We start from the raw sequence: 14,808 nt of genomic DNA on the forward strand, positions 1-14,808 counted from the left end.
TATACATTCATTTCACTGAAATACATTTTCTTTTGTGTTATTTTAGCGGCACTGAAATACAGGTGTTCTACACAATGTAAGACCAAAAACATTACTGTGATCTCTATGAATACGCATGGTCACTTTCACGCCTGAGTGATTACAAAACAGTTGTAAAAAAATCTGAAATATAACAAACTGTGGATGGCAGTTTGTAAACAAACTCACCGTAAAACGTATGATAGTTTAATATACGTGAATCTGTAAATCGTTCTTACCACACCAAACAGCATGTCTATGAGAATTCATCGTTTCTTCAGGTAAATTTATAGCCCCGCTACTTTTAATTGTTATTCATAGACTTCTGATTTCTCGCAGATCCGACTTTACAGGCTGTAGCGGTTAGCTATATCGTAGTTGCTATGTACGTTTTGAATGCCCTTTGTATCTCTTTGATTAATGCAACAATTTCTGACCTTCCTTGATTTTCATTGAAGCTTAATCCAATTGAATATATGTATTTTGGTATAGTCGAATAATCGTCAGAATAGCATGCAGGCGATTTTATACAAAGACGGGTAAAAGGCGTTACGAATAAGAGAATGTGACGTCACACAGAATAGACCGAAAGTCATCTCTCTTCCATTGTTGTTGTCTTGCTTTAATGTCCATTGCTAAATGTAGACTTTGCCCAAGGAATGTAGGTCACACGGGTTCATGGCTCTGGACTCGTAAGGTTCGGCCCTGCCCGTTCCATGGATATAGGTCGGATCGCTACAAATTTATTGCTGTTTAGTTGTTGTACACCATATTTTAACTTTCGATATAACGTAATAAAATGCACTGTAAAACTTTTGGTTTCTAGATTTTCTACTCGTAAATATCACACATCCAATCTTCTTTCAAACAAAGAAGCATCGACGAATTTAGTTTATGATGCTAAAAGTATCATTGAAAAACAATTACAAGCATCGGTTCAAGTTCCAAAGAAGAAAATCTGGTATGTTGTCATATCTTTACATTATGTAGTGATTGTACATGGTTCAGTCTGCAGAGTATGGCAGTTCCTGAAGAGATCTTGCGTGTGCAAGGCTGTTATTTTTCGTGTAAGCGCGTGCAATCATCAAAAATCGGCGTGCAAACACGTACATTTCCAAGCCACATTAGGAAACCCTACTTAATTTAATACGTATTTTCATTGTTCAATCATTTGGCATGCATAGGACAAATTATGTCGTGCATAATCATAAGTTTGTAAACTAAGTCGCTCATTCACTTGTCACACTCTGCAGACTGGTACATCCTAATATAAGAACATATCAACCATTTTTAATGATGATTGAGAACATATCAACCATTTTCAATATATAGTAGTTATAAAAAAATGGCCGAAATGTTACGCTATTAAAGAACAAAGTTGTGTTTCAACAGAAATCAGGAACATTTTAAAACAGCTTTAGTCAAATATCATAAATTTCTGTTTTGTAAAATATTACCGCTCTTAAACACCTTTTGTTTTATATCAAACTATAAAACAGTCATACTAAAACTATAACTATTACTTTGATGCCAGGCATGAAAAGGCGGTCCTAGAAGCACTTGAAGGTAGCACTAATCTAATACATCTTCCAAACCATACCCTTGAAACACCAGATTATTGGCCTAAAGGAACATTGTCGAAAAAAACGGACACAGCTGCTTTAAAGTAAGAGATGCTATATATATATATATATATCTTTTTACTAGAAAATTTAGGTTCTGCTATTATATTTAAAACTTTTTCCACATAATATATATATATATCTATAGGACTGTCGTGATTTCTGAGAACTGAGTAATTCGCTACATTTTTTTAGGGTATTTAGACCATTTTAATTACCGCCATATTTTTGTGCTCCCATGCCATATCCACTGACAGACTTTAGTTTGTGTATATCCCCAACATGTGTCATTCTTAAAATGTAACTTGCTTTATCCTGGCTCGGTCGGAAAACGACAGTCTTTATAACACGGGTGTTCTGTTTCATATCATGCCAGCTTACGAGTTACCACGATCAAGTATTACTTTGTGGGTGATTATTTTTTTGGTTTTCTATTTAAACATGTTAATTTTTTTACGAAGGGGCTCCAAGTCAGAGGGTGATTATTCAAATTTAAATTTAAACCTCATCAAATTATAAAAACAGTTCTCGCAATGTCGCAATGATAACCAATAGTTGTTCTTCATTCAAACAATGATATTTCTAGGAGTGGTAAAGCAGCAGCAGAGTACATAATCCAAAACCACCCTGAATATTTCCAAGACGACTGGGATGCAACCAATGTTGAAACCTGGATGAAAAACTTTGACGAGGATTTGCCAGCTCTGGAGGATGGAGCAAAGAGCAAAGACAATGTGGAAAAAAAAGAAGAGAAAGTCTTCTCAGATTCAGTAGACTCCTTAAATGAATTATTGGAGTTGAAAAAGGTAAATTTGGTTTATTTTGGGTGTTGTGAAATTTTTATTGTTTTATGTTTAATTTATTCTGGAAATATGACTTATGTATGAGGTAGTTTTCTCTTTTTTTAAAACATTTTTTTTAGTTTTCTGTGTAGATTGAACGGTTGTTGTTTTCACTTTAGGTTGAAAAATCTGGTGAAATGTATTTACGCCTTCACAAAACTTCTGTTGAAGTTCCAACATCTACTACTAACCAGTTACTTGGCTTGCTAGCTTATACCAGATGCAGTACAGATGAATTAAAATCGACTAAAAGGTGGCCATCTACAGTAAGTCTAAATCAAGTACTAATATTCAATAACACATGCCTCTCTAGACGAGACTTTGTTTTTTAAGGTATTAAAAATATTTAGGTTTTTCTTTGTTTATAAATATGTTTTTAGTTGTTATGTGGCAGTAGTAGCACCTTTACAGTTGTAGAAACTTGTTTTCGGGTCAAATTTGCCAAAGTTTCACGTTCTCCAGCACTCTTACTCTAATACAGTGATTCTCAACTGGCGGTTCGTGAACCGATGTCAGGCCCCGTCAACTTTTTTACCTGTCCACCAAATATATAACAAAAACTCAATTGCAAAATGCAAGAAACTTCAATGGAACCACTTTTAATATCAAAAGTACAGCAGCGAATTTCTTATTAAATTAAAGTTTCCATTCTTTGCTTTTAAGTTGCTTACTTTTGAGGTTATTACATTTTAGGTTGTTTTTATTTATGAAAATCCAGTCCGCAAAATTTGTTTTTAAATTTTACCGGATTATAAGCTAAAAAGGTTGAGAACCATTGCTCTAATTAAGCACAGATTCTAAAAAGTTTTTAAACCAGATTTTTTCAACAAGAAGAAACCAATCCAAGAACACTAATCTAATTAATGAAGTCTTTAAAACAATTGAAGAACCAACTCCTGATCAGTTGTTTGTGATGATGAGAGCTTTTGCTTCAGTAAGAAATCTTCCGTTGTGATTTTTTATATTTGTTTCGATTTACCTCAATCCCTGTATTGAGTCTAAATGGTGTTTTAATTGTATTTTATTCCATAGTTCTTACCAGAGAACCCCTAGTATTTAGCTTATTACCTCAACATTCAGTTATAAAAATATTTCTCCTTGCAAAGCAAGTTTTCAAGTGCCTGCTTACAAGTTAGCATGTGTGTAACTTTATTGGTAATTATTTTACTGTATAGCTGACCATTCTGACAACCCCACTCAGGTCAAAACAATTGTGGTTAAGTATCTTGCCAAGCTACGCATATGCCTATCAGTATGGCTGTATGGGTATTAGTGTTGGACCTAAAACCCAGTATCTTAATTACAATGCAAACGCCTAACTGCTGAGCCACGTTGCTTGTATTGAACAATTATTACTATAATATCAAAGAGTAAAATTTAAAAAATGAAAAGAAGTTTTATAACCAGAAGTTTTACTAACTTTTAACTTACTTTGTTACAGTTTCATATGCCAGCAAGTATGTTTGGTATGTACCACAAATATGTATGTGGACAGAAACTTGTGTTAGATGTAGAAACCTGTAATAACCTGATCGTAACTGGAAGTTTTTTTAAAAAAGAAAGACAGCCAACTATGGTAAAGTTATTTTGTTCACAATTTGCATGTTTTACTAAATCAGCTTTTTAACATTATGTATTCTAGTGCCATACATTCTATTTGATTTGTCCATAACAATATGGTGGCAGACTTAAAAAAATTAAAATTCTATTTAAAAAAATATAAATTTAATGGTTATCAGGCAGTAAAATAACACTATATGTATATATAGTAGGGTGGGGAGAGACGGGACAGCTTAAGCACATAGTATTCAAATATTTCAATTGTGTTTTAAACAATTACCAACGGTCTATTGTAGTCGTGAAAATACGGTTTTATAATTCCTTGAATTTTCTTAGTTTACTACCACATGGGAAGAAAAAACAGAATGAAAAGATGTCCCGTTTTCCCCCACTCTATATAATATATATTATATGTTATATATATAGTTGTCCCGTTTTCCCCCACCCTATATAATATATATATTATATGTTATATATATAGTTGTCCCGTTTTCCCCCACCCTATATAATATATATATTATATGTTATATATATAGTTGTCCCGTTTTCCCCCACCCTATATAATATATATATTATATGTTATATATATAGTGTTATTTTACTGCCTGATATATTAAGTTGCGGAATTTTTTTAGGATATCTTGTTGTACATGGCCAAGAGAAAGATTAAGCCAAATGAAGACACATTTTCCAGTATGCTGTTTGCTTTCCGTTGGTACGAAACACCAAAAGAATTTATTCACATTTGGGCAAAAGTTTTCAATGAAATGGCTTCTCTTAACATAGGTGTGTGGTTGTGTGGATCTTATTAACTCAGCTGTGGCTACAAGTTTTGTCAGAAGGTCTATAGGTTTATAATATTTACATGTTTTGTTGTCACAAAACGTTGCCAAGCAACTAAAATGTATGTTTATAAACTATGATTTAAGGCAGCAGGCATTAAACTTCCATTTCCCTCATTAATATAATAACCTAGATAAGTTTTATCATGTTTATGGTGTCTTTTCATTTAATACAATTCTGTAGGTTTTAAAAAAACAAGGCCATGAAATAGAAAGGTTCGCTGATTTGTGTCAAAAGTTGGAAACTAACCTAACCTTTCCCAGTAGCTTACCAACAAGCAGATCACACTCTTACAACAGAGTCTATAAAACCTTTTAGATTCTTCTGTAAGAGCTTTAGTACAGTAGGGTGGTAGGGACACTTTTCCATTCTATTTTCTCGTCCCATTTTTTAGTAAACACAGAACATTAAGGAATTATAAAACCGTATTCTCACGACTCCTATAGACCGTTGTTGATTGTTTAAAACACGATCAGGATATTTGGATATTATGTGCTAAAGGTGTTCCATCTTCTCCCACCCTACTATATTAATGAAATTACACAAATATTAATTAATTGCCATACTTAAATCAATGCAAATATTTTGTGTAGATCCTGGTATGTATGTTTACAGTAGGATGATGGCAGCAGTCACCAAATCGAAATTAAATTCTGAACAAAAAACTGAACTTTTAAATTATGTCCTTGATTTATTGGAAGGAAAGAAATTCAAACCAAACACAGTTTCAGACTGTAAGTTTAATTGTTTTATTTATATAAAAGAATGTATTAATAAATAAATGTCACTTGATTATCCTTGCATGGTGGAACAATGTTAGATGTTATAACATTGGGTCTTATTCAATACACAACTTTTGAGTTACCTATACCAGTATATAACTTCATAGGTGGTTTTTCTTTACCCTTTTTCTATTTTTGTATGTTTGTCAATTTGGGCCTAATTAGTTTCTAATTTGCTGGATCAATTAGCTATAGATTTCTTACACAAGCAAATACAAAAGGTGGCATTGTTCAGCACTGAACCCAGTACCTTCGTTCTTGTTGTGCCTAAGTCTGACACCTTGACCTGTATTTAAAATGTTTTTATGTGAAATATGGCATGTTATATAAATATAAATCTAATGAAAAAATATAATTTTAAGAATATAAAAATTTTATTTTAAGAATTAAAAATCTGATTTTAGATGAAAATATATGATTTTAAATATATTCGCTATAATAAAAAATAAACACACTTTAAGTAAGCGCAGTAACTTAAAAAAGTGTAAAATGTATAAAATGTGACTAGGTGTGACTTATCTAGCTACACTTTTGCAGACTTTGCACCAACAGCTCTGCTGGAATCTGTTCGCCATAACGTGGAAATGACCAAAAAACTTTACAAGATCATACACACTGGACATAACTTAAAACATTTTGTCAACCAACAGACTCAAAACTTGTTTTTGTAAGTTTATGTCTGCTTTAGGTGTTCCTGGAGTATTGGAGAGTTAACATGTACTAAATATAGCTTAAATATGAGACTTTTAAATTCAAATCCAACACACACTTGACAAAGTATTCACTCCGGCGCCATAGCACAGTTGGTTAGCGCACTCGCCTCGAAACCAGAGGTAATGGGTTCAAGGTTTGTCGCTGCTACCATTGACACTTATGGGTTGTCCAAAAAAATCTACCAAAAAATAATCACCTACAAAGTAACATACTTGGTAACTCATAAGCTGGCAAGGGGTGTATGAACATTCGTGTTATTGCGACTGTCGTTTTCCGGCCACGGGAGGATGAAGTAAGTTACATTCATTCACTCAAAATTTAAATTGACAAACATAAAGAAAACAATAAACATTAAAATACAATTACATATTGTGTTTCAGCACCCGATACTTGGAAACCATGGTTAAGTTTGACAGGATTGAAACAGCTTGGGAAGCGGTGTCTACCGTCTGCCACGTGGTAAGTTGTAATTAAAAATGTCAATTATTTGCTTCCTATAAGTTCCTAGCCCTTTTTTTCAAATTTATTCAGAAATTTTGAAAATTTTCATTTTTAGACTTCATATTTTTTATGAAAAGATTTTTTCTGTATGATTGCATCGTAAATAAATGATAAATGCTTCATACTGATGAGTGTATATGTCCTTAGGACCTCGGGCAATACAGTTTACAGAAATTGCTCCAACCGATTGGTCACTAATGGATTTCCGCACCCTAGAGTGGGGTAATGGTTCAACTCAGGCCTAAATCCCATGGCTTGCCAGAATAAAAGACCTCATTCACATAGAATATAAATCCTTAACTGTATCAAATTTTACTGTAACAGTTTTTTGGCAAGTTCTTTAGTAATATATATATATATATGTTTTTTTTTAATGTAATCTGTTTTCATGTTGCAGTACTCATTACCTCCAACTATGTTTAACGAGGGTTTGTTAAAAGCAGTGTTGCGAGATGAAAAACCGGAATATATTCCTCTCTTGTGCCCAAGTAAGCTTTTAAAAATGTTTATATAGTTACAATTATTCACAGTTATATAATAAAAATCTAAAAGAATTGTATATATAACAAATTAATTGTAAAATATATATATATGTTTAATTTGTTCATTTAGAATATATAGTAGGGTGGGGAAGATGGGACACTTTTAGCACATAAAATCCAAATATCCTGATTGTGTTTTAAACAATTAACATTGGTCTATGGGAGTCATAAGGGTGGGTGAGGATACGATTTTATGATTTTTGAATTTTGTTCGTTTACTACTGAATGAGACGAGAAAATAGAATGAAAAGGTGTCCGATCTTCCCCCACCTTACAAAAAAACTTGTCTGCTAAGTTCTAGATGGTATGCAATCAACTTATTGAAGTGCACGATTAAACAAATTACAGTAAAAAAATAAACTACAAATTTTGCGCTCTGCAATAAAGTTTATAAAATAAGTTGTGTGAAAACCTGTATAAAAGAAAATTTGTTACACTGGTAAAACAGCTTCCAACTACCACTGGTTTAACACCTAATGCTGTTAAAAACTAAAATTTCTCTTTTTTTTTTAGACTTATCCAGGAAGAAGCAACTTGAGTTTATGACTGTGTGTTTAAGTGCTGGTAAAAAGCTGATTAATCACGCCGATAAAGATACAATCACACAGCTTAAGAACATTGCGGAACACTGTATGACCATTGCTAACAATGAGTCCAACACCCAACAGTATGTGTAATCTTTGTATAAACAATTTTAGTCTGATTACTGTTTTTGGCATACTTATCTTACTAATATATTAAATTAGATTCTAATGTATTTATTTAATTTATGTCTAGTGAGCCATACATAAAAAAAATCAAAAAAATAATCACCCACAAAGTAACATACATGGTAATTGTAAGCTGGCACAAGGTGTTAAACTCGTATGATAACAACTGTTGTTTTCCAGCCACGCAAGGATAAAGTAAGTTACATTCAGTCAATCATAGAGTTTGATTTTGTAACAATTTTAACTCATCAAAAACAAAGCCTTAACAGACTGTAACCTCCAACCCAAAGAACAAATTTGACTTTTTAGCGAATAGTTGTCTGCATACACATAGGGCATAGGATATATAAATTATTTTTAGAAAAGTTTTATTAAACTAAAATAAGATAAAACTATTAACAAACATGAATGTTGTGTTTAAATTTCTTTTAAGTCTAAACTTTATCTTTGTATTGTCAGGAGTAAAAAAAAATAAGAATCTATGTAGGCTATAACCTTTTCGCTTTTAACTATCATTTTTTTCAGTTTTGAATTATTTTTTTTTCACTTTTCAGGTTTAATGAGTCGATTAATATGTCCCTTCATATCATTATTTTATCGGGTGATATCACTGCACTTCTCAATGCAGTGGGAATGGTTCTGCAAAACTATAAATCAGCCATTATCAGGTATTTAGGAAAACATTAAACACTCATTTCTTTTAATTTGCACACTGCTATATTGTGTGAAAATACGTGCACCTATTTTTTTTAAAATTTCTCGGAAGAAGGGTCGTTCAGTCTGAATTTTTAAAAATGTTAAAATTTTTATATTTTTTAAAATTTCTAGTATAATGTTTCAATAACAGATTTTCCTTTATTTAAAATAACTTTAATACAGAAAAGTTTGTGTTTATATAATAAGGAAACTGTTAGTCATAAAAGTAACTGCCTTACAGTTCAGAAACTATGACAATGTGTGAGGAATTTTCAACAAAAGAAGGCAACGCTGCGTTAATTAAAGTAAGAATGTTCATTTTTTATTTAAATTCAAACTTATGCAATGTTGTAAGTCTAAAAATAACTTAATATGAATATGAAAAGCTATTTTTGCTCATTTTAGCGGCATATTTTAGATCGCTTTAACTAATTTATCTAAGGTTGTTTACTTATTTACCAACAGAAAATTCGCCAGCTTCGTAAATTCTATGAAACCCAGGATGAAACAAATGCAGGAGCTAAACGAGAAATTAAGAAAAAGTGAATTTAGTATTTTGATAAATATGTTCCAATAAATAACAAAACAATCTTGGTTGAACTACAGTTCCCAAAAAAAAAGTTGCTTGCATATTTGTGAGTGGTTTATTGTACGATTCTGCTGCGGTTGTTGATTTATGTTGATTTGTTCTCATGACAAATATATATAATGAGTTATGTAGTGTCAGAAAAATCACTAAAAAGGATATAGACATGGTATTGAACAACCGCACATACGGTGTATATAGTAGGGTGGGGGAAGATGGGATAAATTTTCTTTCGATTTGCTCGTCTCATTTGGTAGTAAACAAAGAAACATTCAAGGAATTATAAAGCCGTATCATCACGACTCTCATAGACCGTCGTTAATTGTTCAAACTACTATCAGGATATTTGAATATTATGTGCTAAAGGTGTCCCAACTTCCCCCACTCTACTATGTTCCACAAAACAAACGTGGTTTAATTGCTGCATTCATGCGTTGACTTAAACTGGGCACACAAACGTAGTCGCGACCAAAAAATATGTTTCTTATTTACCAATAATTCAAACTTGATGGGTAAAAAATAAATATGAAAGAAATGGAGATGCCGGGGATCGAACCCGGGGCCTCACACATGCAAAGCGTGCGCTCTACCACTGAGCTACATCCCCAATCGACGAGGATGGGATTCGAACCCACGCGTGCAGAGCACAATGGATTAGCAGTCCATCGCCTTAACCACTCGGCCACCTCGTCTACGTTTAAACGTCGTCTACCACTGTTATTCAACGGTACAGGTAATTTCACATCTCAACTATTTAAATCACTCGAAAAAATTGGCAGTATACAGAACGCAATCTAAGAAGTGCTGCAGGCTATATTCATCATTGTAATCATCGTCCACTAAAGTTTTTTGTTCATAGTTTGAAGCTACTGTCATTGCGAGTAGATGTTGGTATGTTTCCTTGTCTGATAATACACTTTACGACAATTTATTCAATGATTAATGAAAATTTGTACACATGCAAGCTAACACAGGAAAAAAATAGAACACCTGCCGAGGTTTATTTTATCATTCTAACCACTGTACAATATTAAGCGTCTTATTCGTATGCTCCCCACCACATTTGAACGCAATATTTAGCAGTGTTCAATGTGAAAGTTTACTGGCATATATCCAAGCGTTTGTGGAAATTTCAGTTATAAATACTTAATGAATACAGTTGATGTTTTATTCAATAGCTGACAAGTCAGTTGCTGATTAAAGTTTTTTTGACTTCGGTTTTTAAAGCTGTGGTTTCCTATCTTGCTTTTTTTTGCTCTTGGCCTAGATATAAGGCCATCATACAAACATAATTACATTTTTAAGAGAAAGCAAGAAAGAAAAAAAGGTATAGTTCTGTGGGATAAGATGGGATATAGGTGTCCCATCTACCCTACCCTCTGATATATAGTTTTATTTTTGTCCTGGCTTTGATATTTATATTTTATTCTGCTTTAAAAAACATAGTTTGTTTCATTTTTTTAGTTTGTTTAAAGTAAAGATTTAAAACATCTTAATGGTTATTATTGTTCAAGTTAAGCAGATAGTCTTCGACGGACAGCTGTTTAATATCTCAAAACGTTTCATCAATTGACAACTATATTGTGCAATGCAGTAGTAGAAGGCCTGGGTATACGAAGTGTTTACATTGTTGTGTGTTGTTTATTAAACATTAAAGAAAGCTTGAAGAAAAAAAGAAAGCGCTCATTTCGTTACAACAGCCAATATAAGTATTCACTAAAATTGGAGATTTTTGAGTCATGCAGCTAAACTAAATCGAATATAGTGTATATTTTAGCATTTTTCACAGTGCGAAGGTTTGAATACCACTTGTTTTAAGTACCGCCGTGTGTTGGAGCTTCAGCTTACTCTTAAAAATTTGAAGACCTTTAAACCTACTTTCTGTTACCCCATGAAATATTCATTCCTAATAGGATGGTTTCGCGTTGCGGGGCGTTGTCTATAAGCTTGTGTTTGACCGCATGAGTTAAGATATTCTGCACCAAACGCAATGCATGCTGGTTAGTTTAAATCTAGTATTATATATATATATAAAGATGGAAGCGTAGAAAACGTTGTATTGGTTTTACAGCAACTATTAAGCTAACTGTAGGCGATTATTTAGTAATCTCTGATTCTATATACAACAGTATATAGTACATACAATACCTATCAGACGTAGAATTCTACTTAATATGAGAGTAAATCTGTATTATCTAATCCTGCTGCTCTTTTTGCTGGCGGTAGCGGATGAAATACATGCGAGGAGAGGTGGAAGTGGGAGTAGTGGAGGTAGAGGTGGCGTAAGCAGAAGTGGTATCAGCAGAACCAGTAGTGGAACCAGTAGATATGGTTTTAACAACAGAGGAACTTCTACATTCAATCAAGGAACCAAGTGAGATTTAGCTAATACACCTAATAAATGTTCTCATTAATAAATACGTCTTACCAAATATCTAAAAAAACGAGGCTGAACTATCATATAATTGTGTGTTAACTTGGATTATTTGTTGCTAAAGAAATAAATTATATGTGTTAGTTTTGTGTGTTAAATGGTATTCATTAAACATTTTTAGCTAGAAATATTTATCTTTCTTAGAATAAAAAAGCCAAAGAAGCCCAAAAAACCAAAGTTACCTATTAATTCGAAGTAAGTATTAATTAAACATTCGTATTGTAGACTGGCTAAACTGTTAGATGTGTTACTTTAGTGTATAACAAATCCCATTTTGTTCATGTATATATCGCCATTTTTGTATATATATAGACAGCAATGGGTTCCAACGTCGATCAATATTAGTATTGATTGTAGTAATTTGGTTAGAGGCAGATTGTGGCGATCGATTTAAAATTTGGTTTGGTAATGTAATCTAAATAGCATTCGTGAATATTTGAATATTTTTTGAATTAAGTTTATATTTCCGCAGGACACTTAAAACGTTTGTCACGACAGCTGTTTTGTTAAAACTTGCCTCAAAAGGCAGGAAACGGATTGGGTTCAAGCCGCCATTGTTTTCTACTGGATACACGTTCGTATATAAAACATGTTTGCAAATTTTTACACTTGACCGTCCGGAACCGTATGGTGTAGCGGTTTTACTTTTCCCTGACTCAGAGGTTTTGAATTCAAAGCTCATCGCTGGTATAGGGGGCGTATGTGTAATTGGGCAAGACACTAAACGGCAGTCGGTTCAATCACAGAGTTTAAACGATTTTAATCTTTTTGATTCAACCCACTATAGTCACCATTGGCTCGTCGAAACTGTCAGCCTGAAATTACCAAAAAAATGAAAAAGTAGAGCCTTTCCAAAAACTAATTACATAAAAGTAAATAAAAGTTTCATTCATTAATAAACTACATACTTACATATAGTTAGGACATAAAACTTAACCTTACATTACTGCAGCCTCTACCGGGCTCGATACCTTGGTTTAAGTTACAACGTTAATGGCAATCAGTACTGGACACCACATTTGATTCCATGTTCAAATCAACGGTGTTTGAAAAACTGTCTTATAGTTCCTCTCAATATTGGTAGGTTGTTGCTTATACATATAACATAAAGAATGATGTACTGTTAGCACTTAAGTCCCATATTTTCTTAACATGCTTTGAACAATCACTTCAATTCCCCGGAGTCACGAAGCTACGGTTATACAGTTTTATAAATATAGTAGGATGGGGGGGATGGAACACCTTTTCTCGACCCTTTTTTTTCAAATACGTTCAGGATACTTGGATAATATGTGCTGAAGGTTTCCCGTATTTCCCACCATTACTATATCTTTTTACTGTTATGTGAACATAAGAGAAGGAAAAATGAAACATATCCCATCTTACCCCACCCTACTGAAACTTTACTAAACAGCAATAACATTATCTAAACTCCATACATTTTACAGACAGTTTAGGGGAATGCCGTGACTCGTTCCGTAGATACGTGAACAACCAAACACGGTTCAAGTTCCCTGACGAATACCCAAACACAGCACTTGTGCGCACAAGTCGGAGCATCAACGTTTGTTGCAACAAAAACAATAGTACAACAAGAGCAGAGGCTTCGTTCTATGTTTTAATGTTGTCTTTGCTTATAGCAATGCTACATTAATATCTTGGACATGGTGTTATTGTCATATAGAACCAATTAATTTGGTTGCAGTATAGCTTGTAAAGTTTTCTGTATAGTTTTTTATTATTCTCTCACGGGAGATTGCCGCATGATTGCAACGCTGTGTGTCATAGGACATATAGGATATTAAATTGAACCGTCGTTTGGAAAAATCGTTGCCTTGTTTATTATGTGTGTGTTATTTGGTGTCATGGCCTATTATAATACAACTGTGTGATGTCTGCGTGACGGCCACTGACCCGATGTGAAAAACTATACATTGTTTGACGATAGGTATTTTTGTGTTTGCTTGTAAACTAACTTTAGCGTTGAATTTGGCATTTGAATTTGGGAACAACACGTTTTTAACGGCACTGCTTTATAACATTTTTCCAACCTCTCTCCAACGCTGCTGTAAAATACAAGACTTAGTCGCTGATTTTTAAAACATTCGTCGTCACGCATGACAGTCGGCCTGTGAAATTTAACTTTAAGAACGGACATTTTGGGCGGTACATTACAGTAGACTAAAGGTGGCTGTACACAGTATCCGGAATTCGACGGTTTTGTCTGTTTTTTTTTCTGGATTTCGCTGCCGCGTGCGGACTTGGACACTGGTTTGCATACGATTTCGTAGGGGAATTCGCACGCCGGATACTGCTGTGTTAACTTAGCAATATAACGAGGTGGGGAAGACGGGACACCTTTTCGTCCCATTTTCTCGTCCTTTGATAGTAAACAAAGAACATTCAAAGAAATATAAAACCTCCTCGTAACTCCCATAGACCGTTGTAAATTGTTTAAAACACAATCAAGATATTTGTATATTACGTGCTAAAGGTTTCCTATCTTATTCCACAGTACGATATATGTTGATTGTTAATTTGTATTTGCATACATGTACAATACAGCAGGTCGCATGGATACGTGTGTTTTTATAATACAGTCAGCTTAAACAGAGTTGTAACACAGTTAACTTGTAACAGTGACATTCTTATGTACATACATCTTACAAGTCTATATACAAACATTAACTGAACCTTTAAAAAAGACGTAGAGTACTGTGTGGTAAAATGGGACAGCTTTCGCACATAATATCCAATTACCCTGATCGTGCTTTAAACAATTAACAATGTGATTTTAGAGTCGTGATGATACGGATATATAATTTTATGAATGTTCTCTGTTTACTATTAATGAGACGATAAAAATGAATAAAAACATGTCTACTGCATATCATAGAGAGTATAGGATTTTCCGGTATCGCAGACAAGTTGAGTCAACTGGTATGTAGACAAGAACTT

General features: G+C 33.4%; 2 protein-coding genes and 2 non-coding genes across 5 annotated transcripts; 2 read left to right on the forward strand and 2 right to left on the reverse strand.

The window, feature by feature from the left end:
* Positions 1-130: 130 nt before the first annotated feature.
* On the forward strand, positions 131-9,424 carry LOC149736443 (small ribosomal subunit protein mS39-like). Its single transcript, XM_089876913.1, has 16 exons — positions 131-299; positions 845-979; positions 1,553-1,684; positions 2,227-2,446; positions 2,602-2,748; positions 3,300-3,416; positions 3,924-4,058; positions 4,678-4,828; positions 5,479-5,619; positions 6,205-6,334; positions 6,762-6,840; positions 7,280-7,370; positions 7,938-8,091; positions 8,689-8,802; positions 9,072-9,135; positions 9,296-9,424. The coding sequence occupies exons 1-16, from the start codon at positions 271-273 to the stop codon at positions 9,374-9,376; spliced, it is 1,920 nt and encodes a 639-aa protein (XP_089733039.1). The 5' UTR covers positions 131-270; the 3' UTR covers positions 9,377-9,424.
* A 527-nt stretch (positions 9,425-9,951) lies between these two features.
* Positions 9,952-10,023, reverse strand: Trnaa-ugc (transfer RNA alanine (anticodon UGC)). The gene has a single exon. It is a non-coding gene; the product is annotated as a tRNA-Ala (tRNA).
* A 3-nt stretch (positions 10,024-10,026) lies between these two features.
* Positions 10,027-10,108, reverse strand: Trnas-gcu (transfer RNA serine (anticodon GCU)). The gene has a single exon. It is a non-coding gene; the product is annotated as a tRNA-Ser (tRNA).
* Positions 10,109-10,948: 840 nt separating this feature from the next.
* LOC149736446 (uncharacterized) lies at positions 10,949-14,428 on the forward strand. 2 transcript variants are annotated; one of them, XM_089876933.1, is made up of 5 exons: positions 11,456-11,790; positions 11,995-12,045; positions 12,323-12,424; positions 12,803-12,930; positions 13,299-14,428. In XM_089876933.1, the coding sequence occupies exons 1-5, from the start codon at positions 11,591-11,593 to the stop codon at positions 13,502-13,504; spliced, it is 687 nt and encodes a 228-aa protein (XP_089733059.1). In that variant the 5' UTR covers positions 11,456-11,590; the 3' UTR covers positions 13,505-14,428. The 2 variants fall into 2 exon arrangements, with proteins under 2 accessions (XP_089733060.1, XP_089733059.1); XM_089876934.1 differs by lacking the exon at positions 11,995-12,045 and having other exon boundaries at positions 10,949-11,790.
* Positions 14,429-14,808: the final 380 nt, after the last annotated feature.

The sequence above is a fragment of the Ciona robusta genome, chromosome 4 (genome assembly GCF_009617815.1).
Source record: "Ciona robusta chromosome 4, ASM961781v2".
Classification (NCBI taxonomy): domain Eukaryota; kingdom Metazoa; phylum Chordata; class Ascidiacea; order Phlebobranchia; family Cionidae; genus Ciona; species Ciona robusta.

Bases quoted from the DNA above. Each gene is read 5' to 3' on its own strand.
- LOC149736443 (XM_089876913.1), top strand. From the start codon at position 271: ATGTCTATGAGAATTCATCGTTTCTTCAG. The intron at 7,371-7,937 runs GTAAGCTTTTAA...TTTTTTTTTTAG, and splicing joins TATTCCTCTCTTGTGCCCAA to ACTTATCCAGGAAGAAGCAA. The intron at 8,092-8,688 runs GTATGTGTAATC...TTCACTTTTCAG, and splicing joins AATGAGTCCAACACCCAACA to GTTTAATGAGTCGATTAATA.
- LOC149736446 (XM_089876933.1), top strand. From the start codon at position 11,591: ATGAGAGTAAATCTGTATTATCTAATCCTGCTGCTCTTTTTGCTGGCG. The intron at 11,791-11,994 runs GTGAGATTTAGC...TATCTTTCTTAG, and splicing joins ACATTCAATCAAGGAACCAA to AATAAAAAAGCCAAAGAAGC. The intron at 12,931-13,298 runs GTAGGTTGTTGC...TACATTTTACAG, and splicing joins TATAGTTCCTCTCAATATTG to ACAGTTTAGGGGAATGCCGT.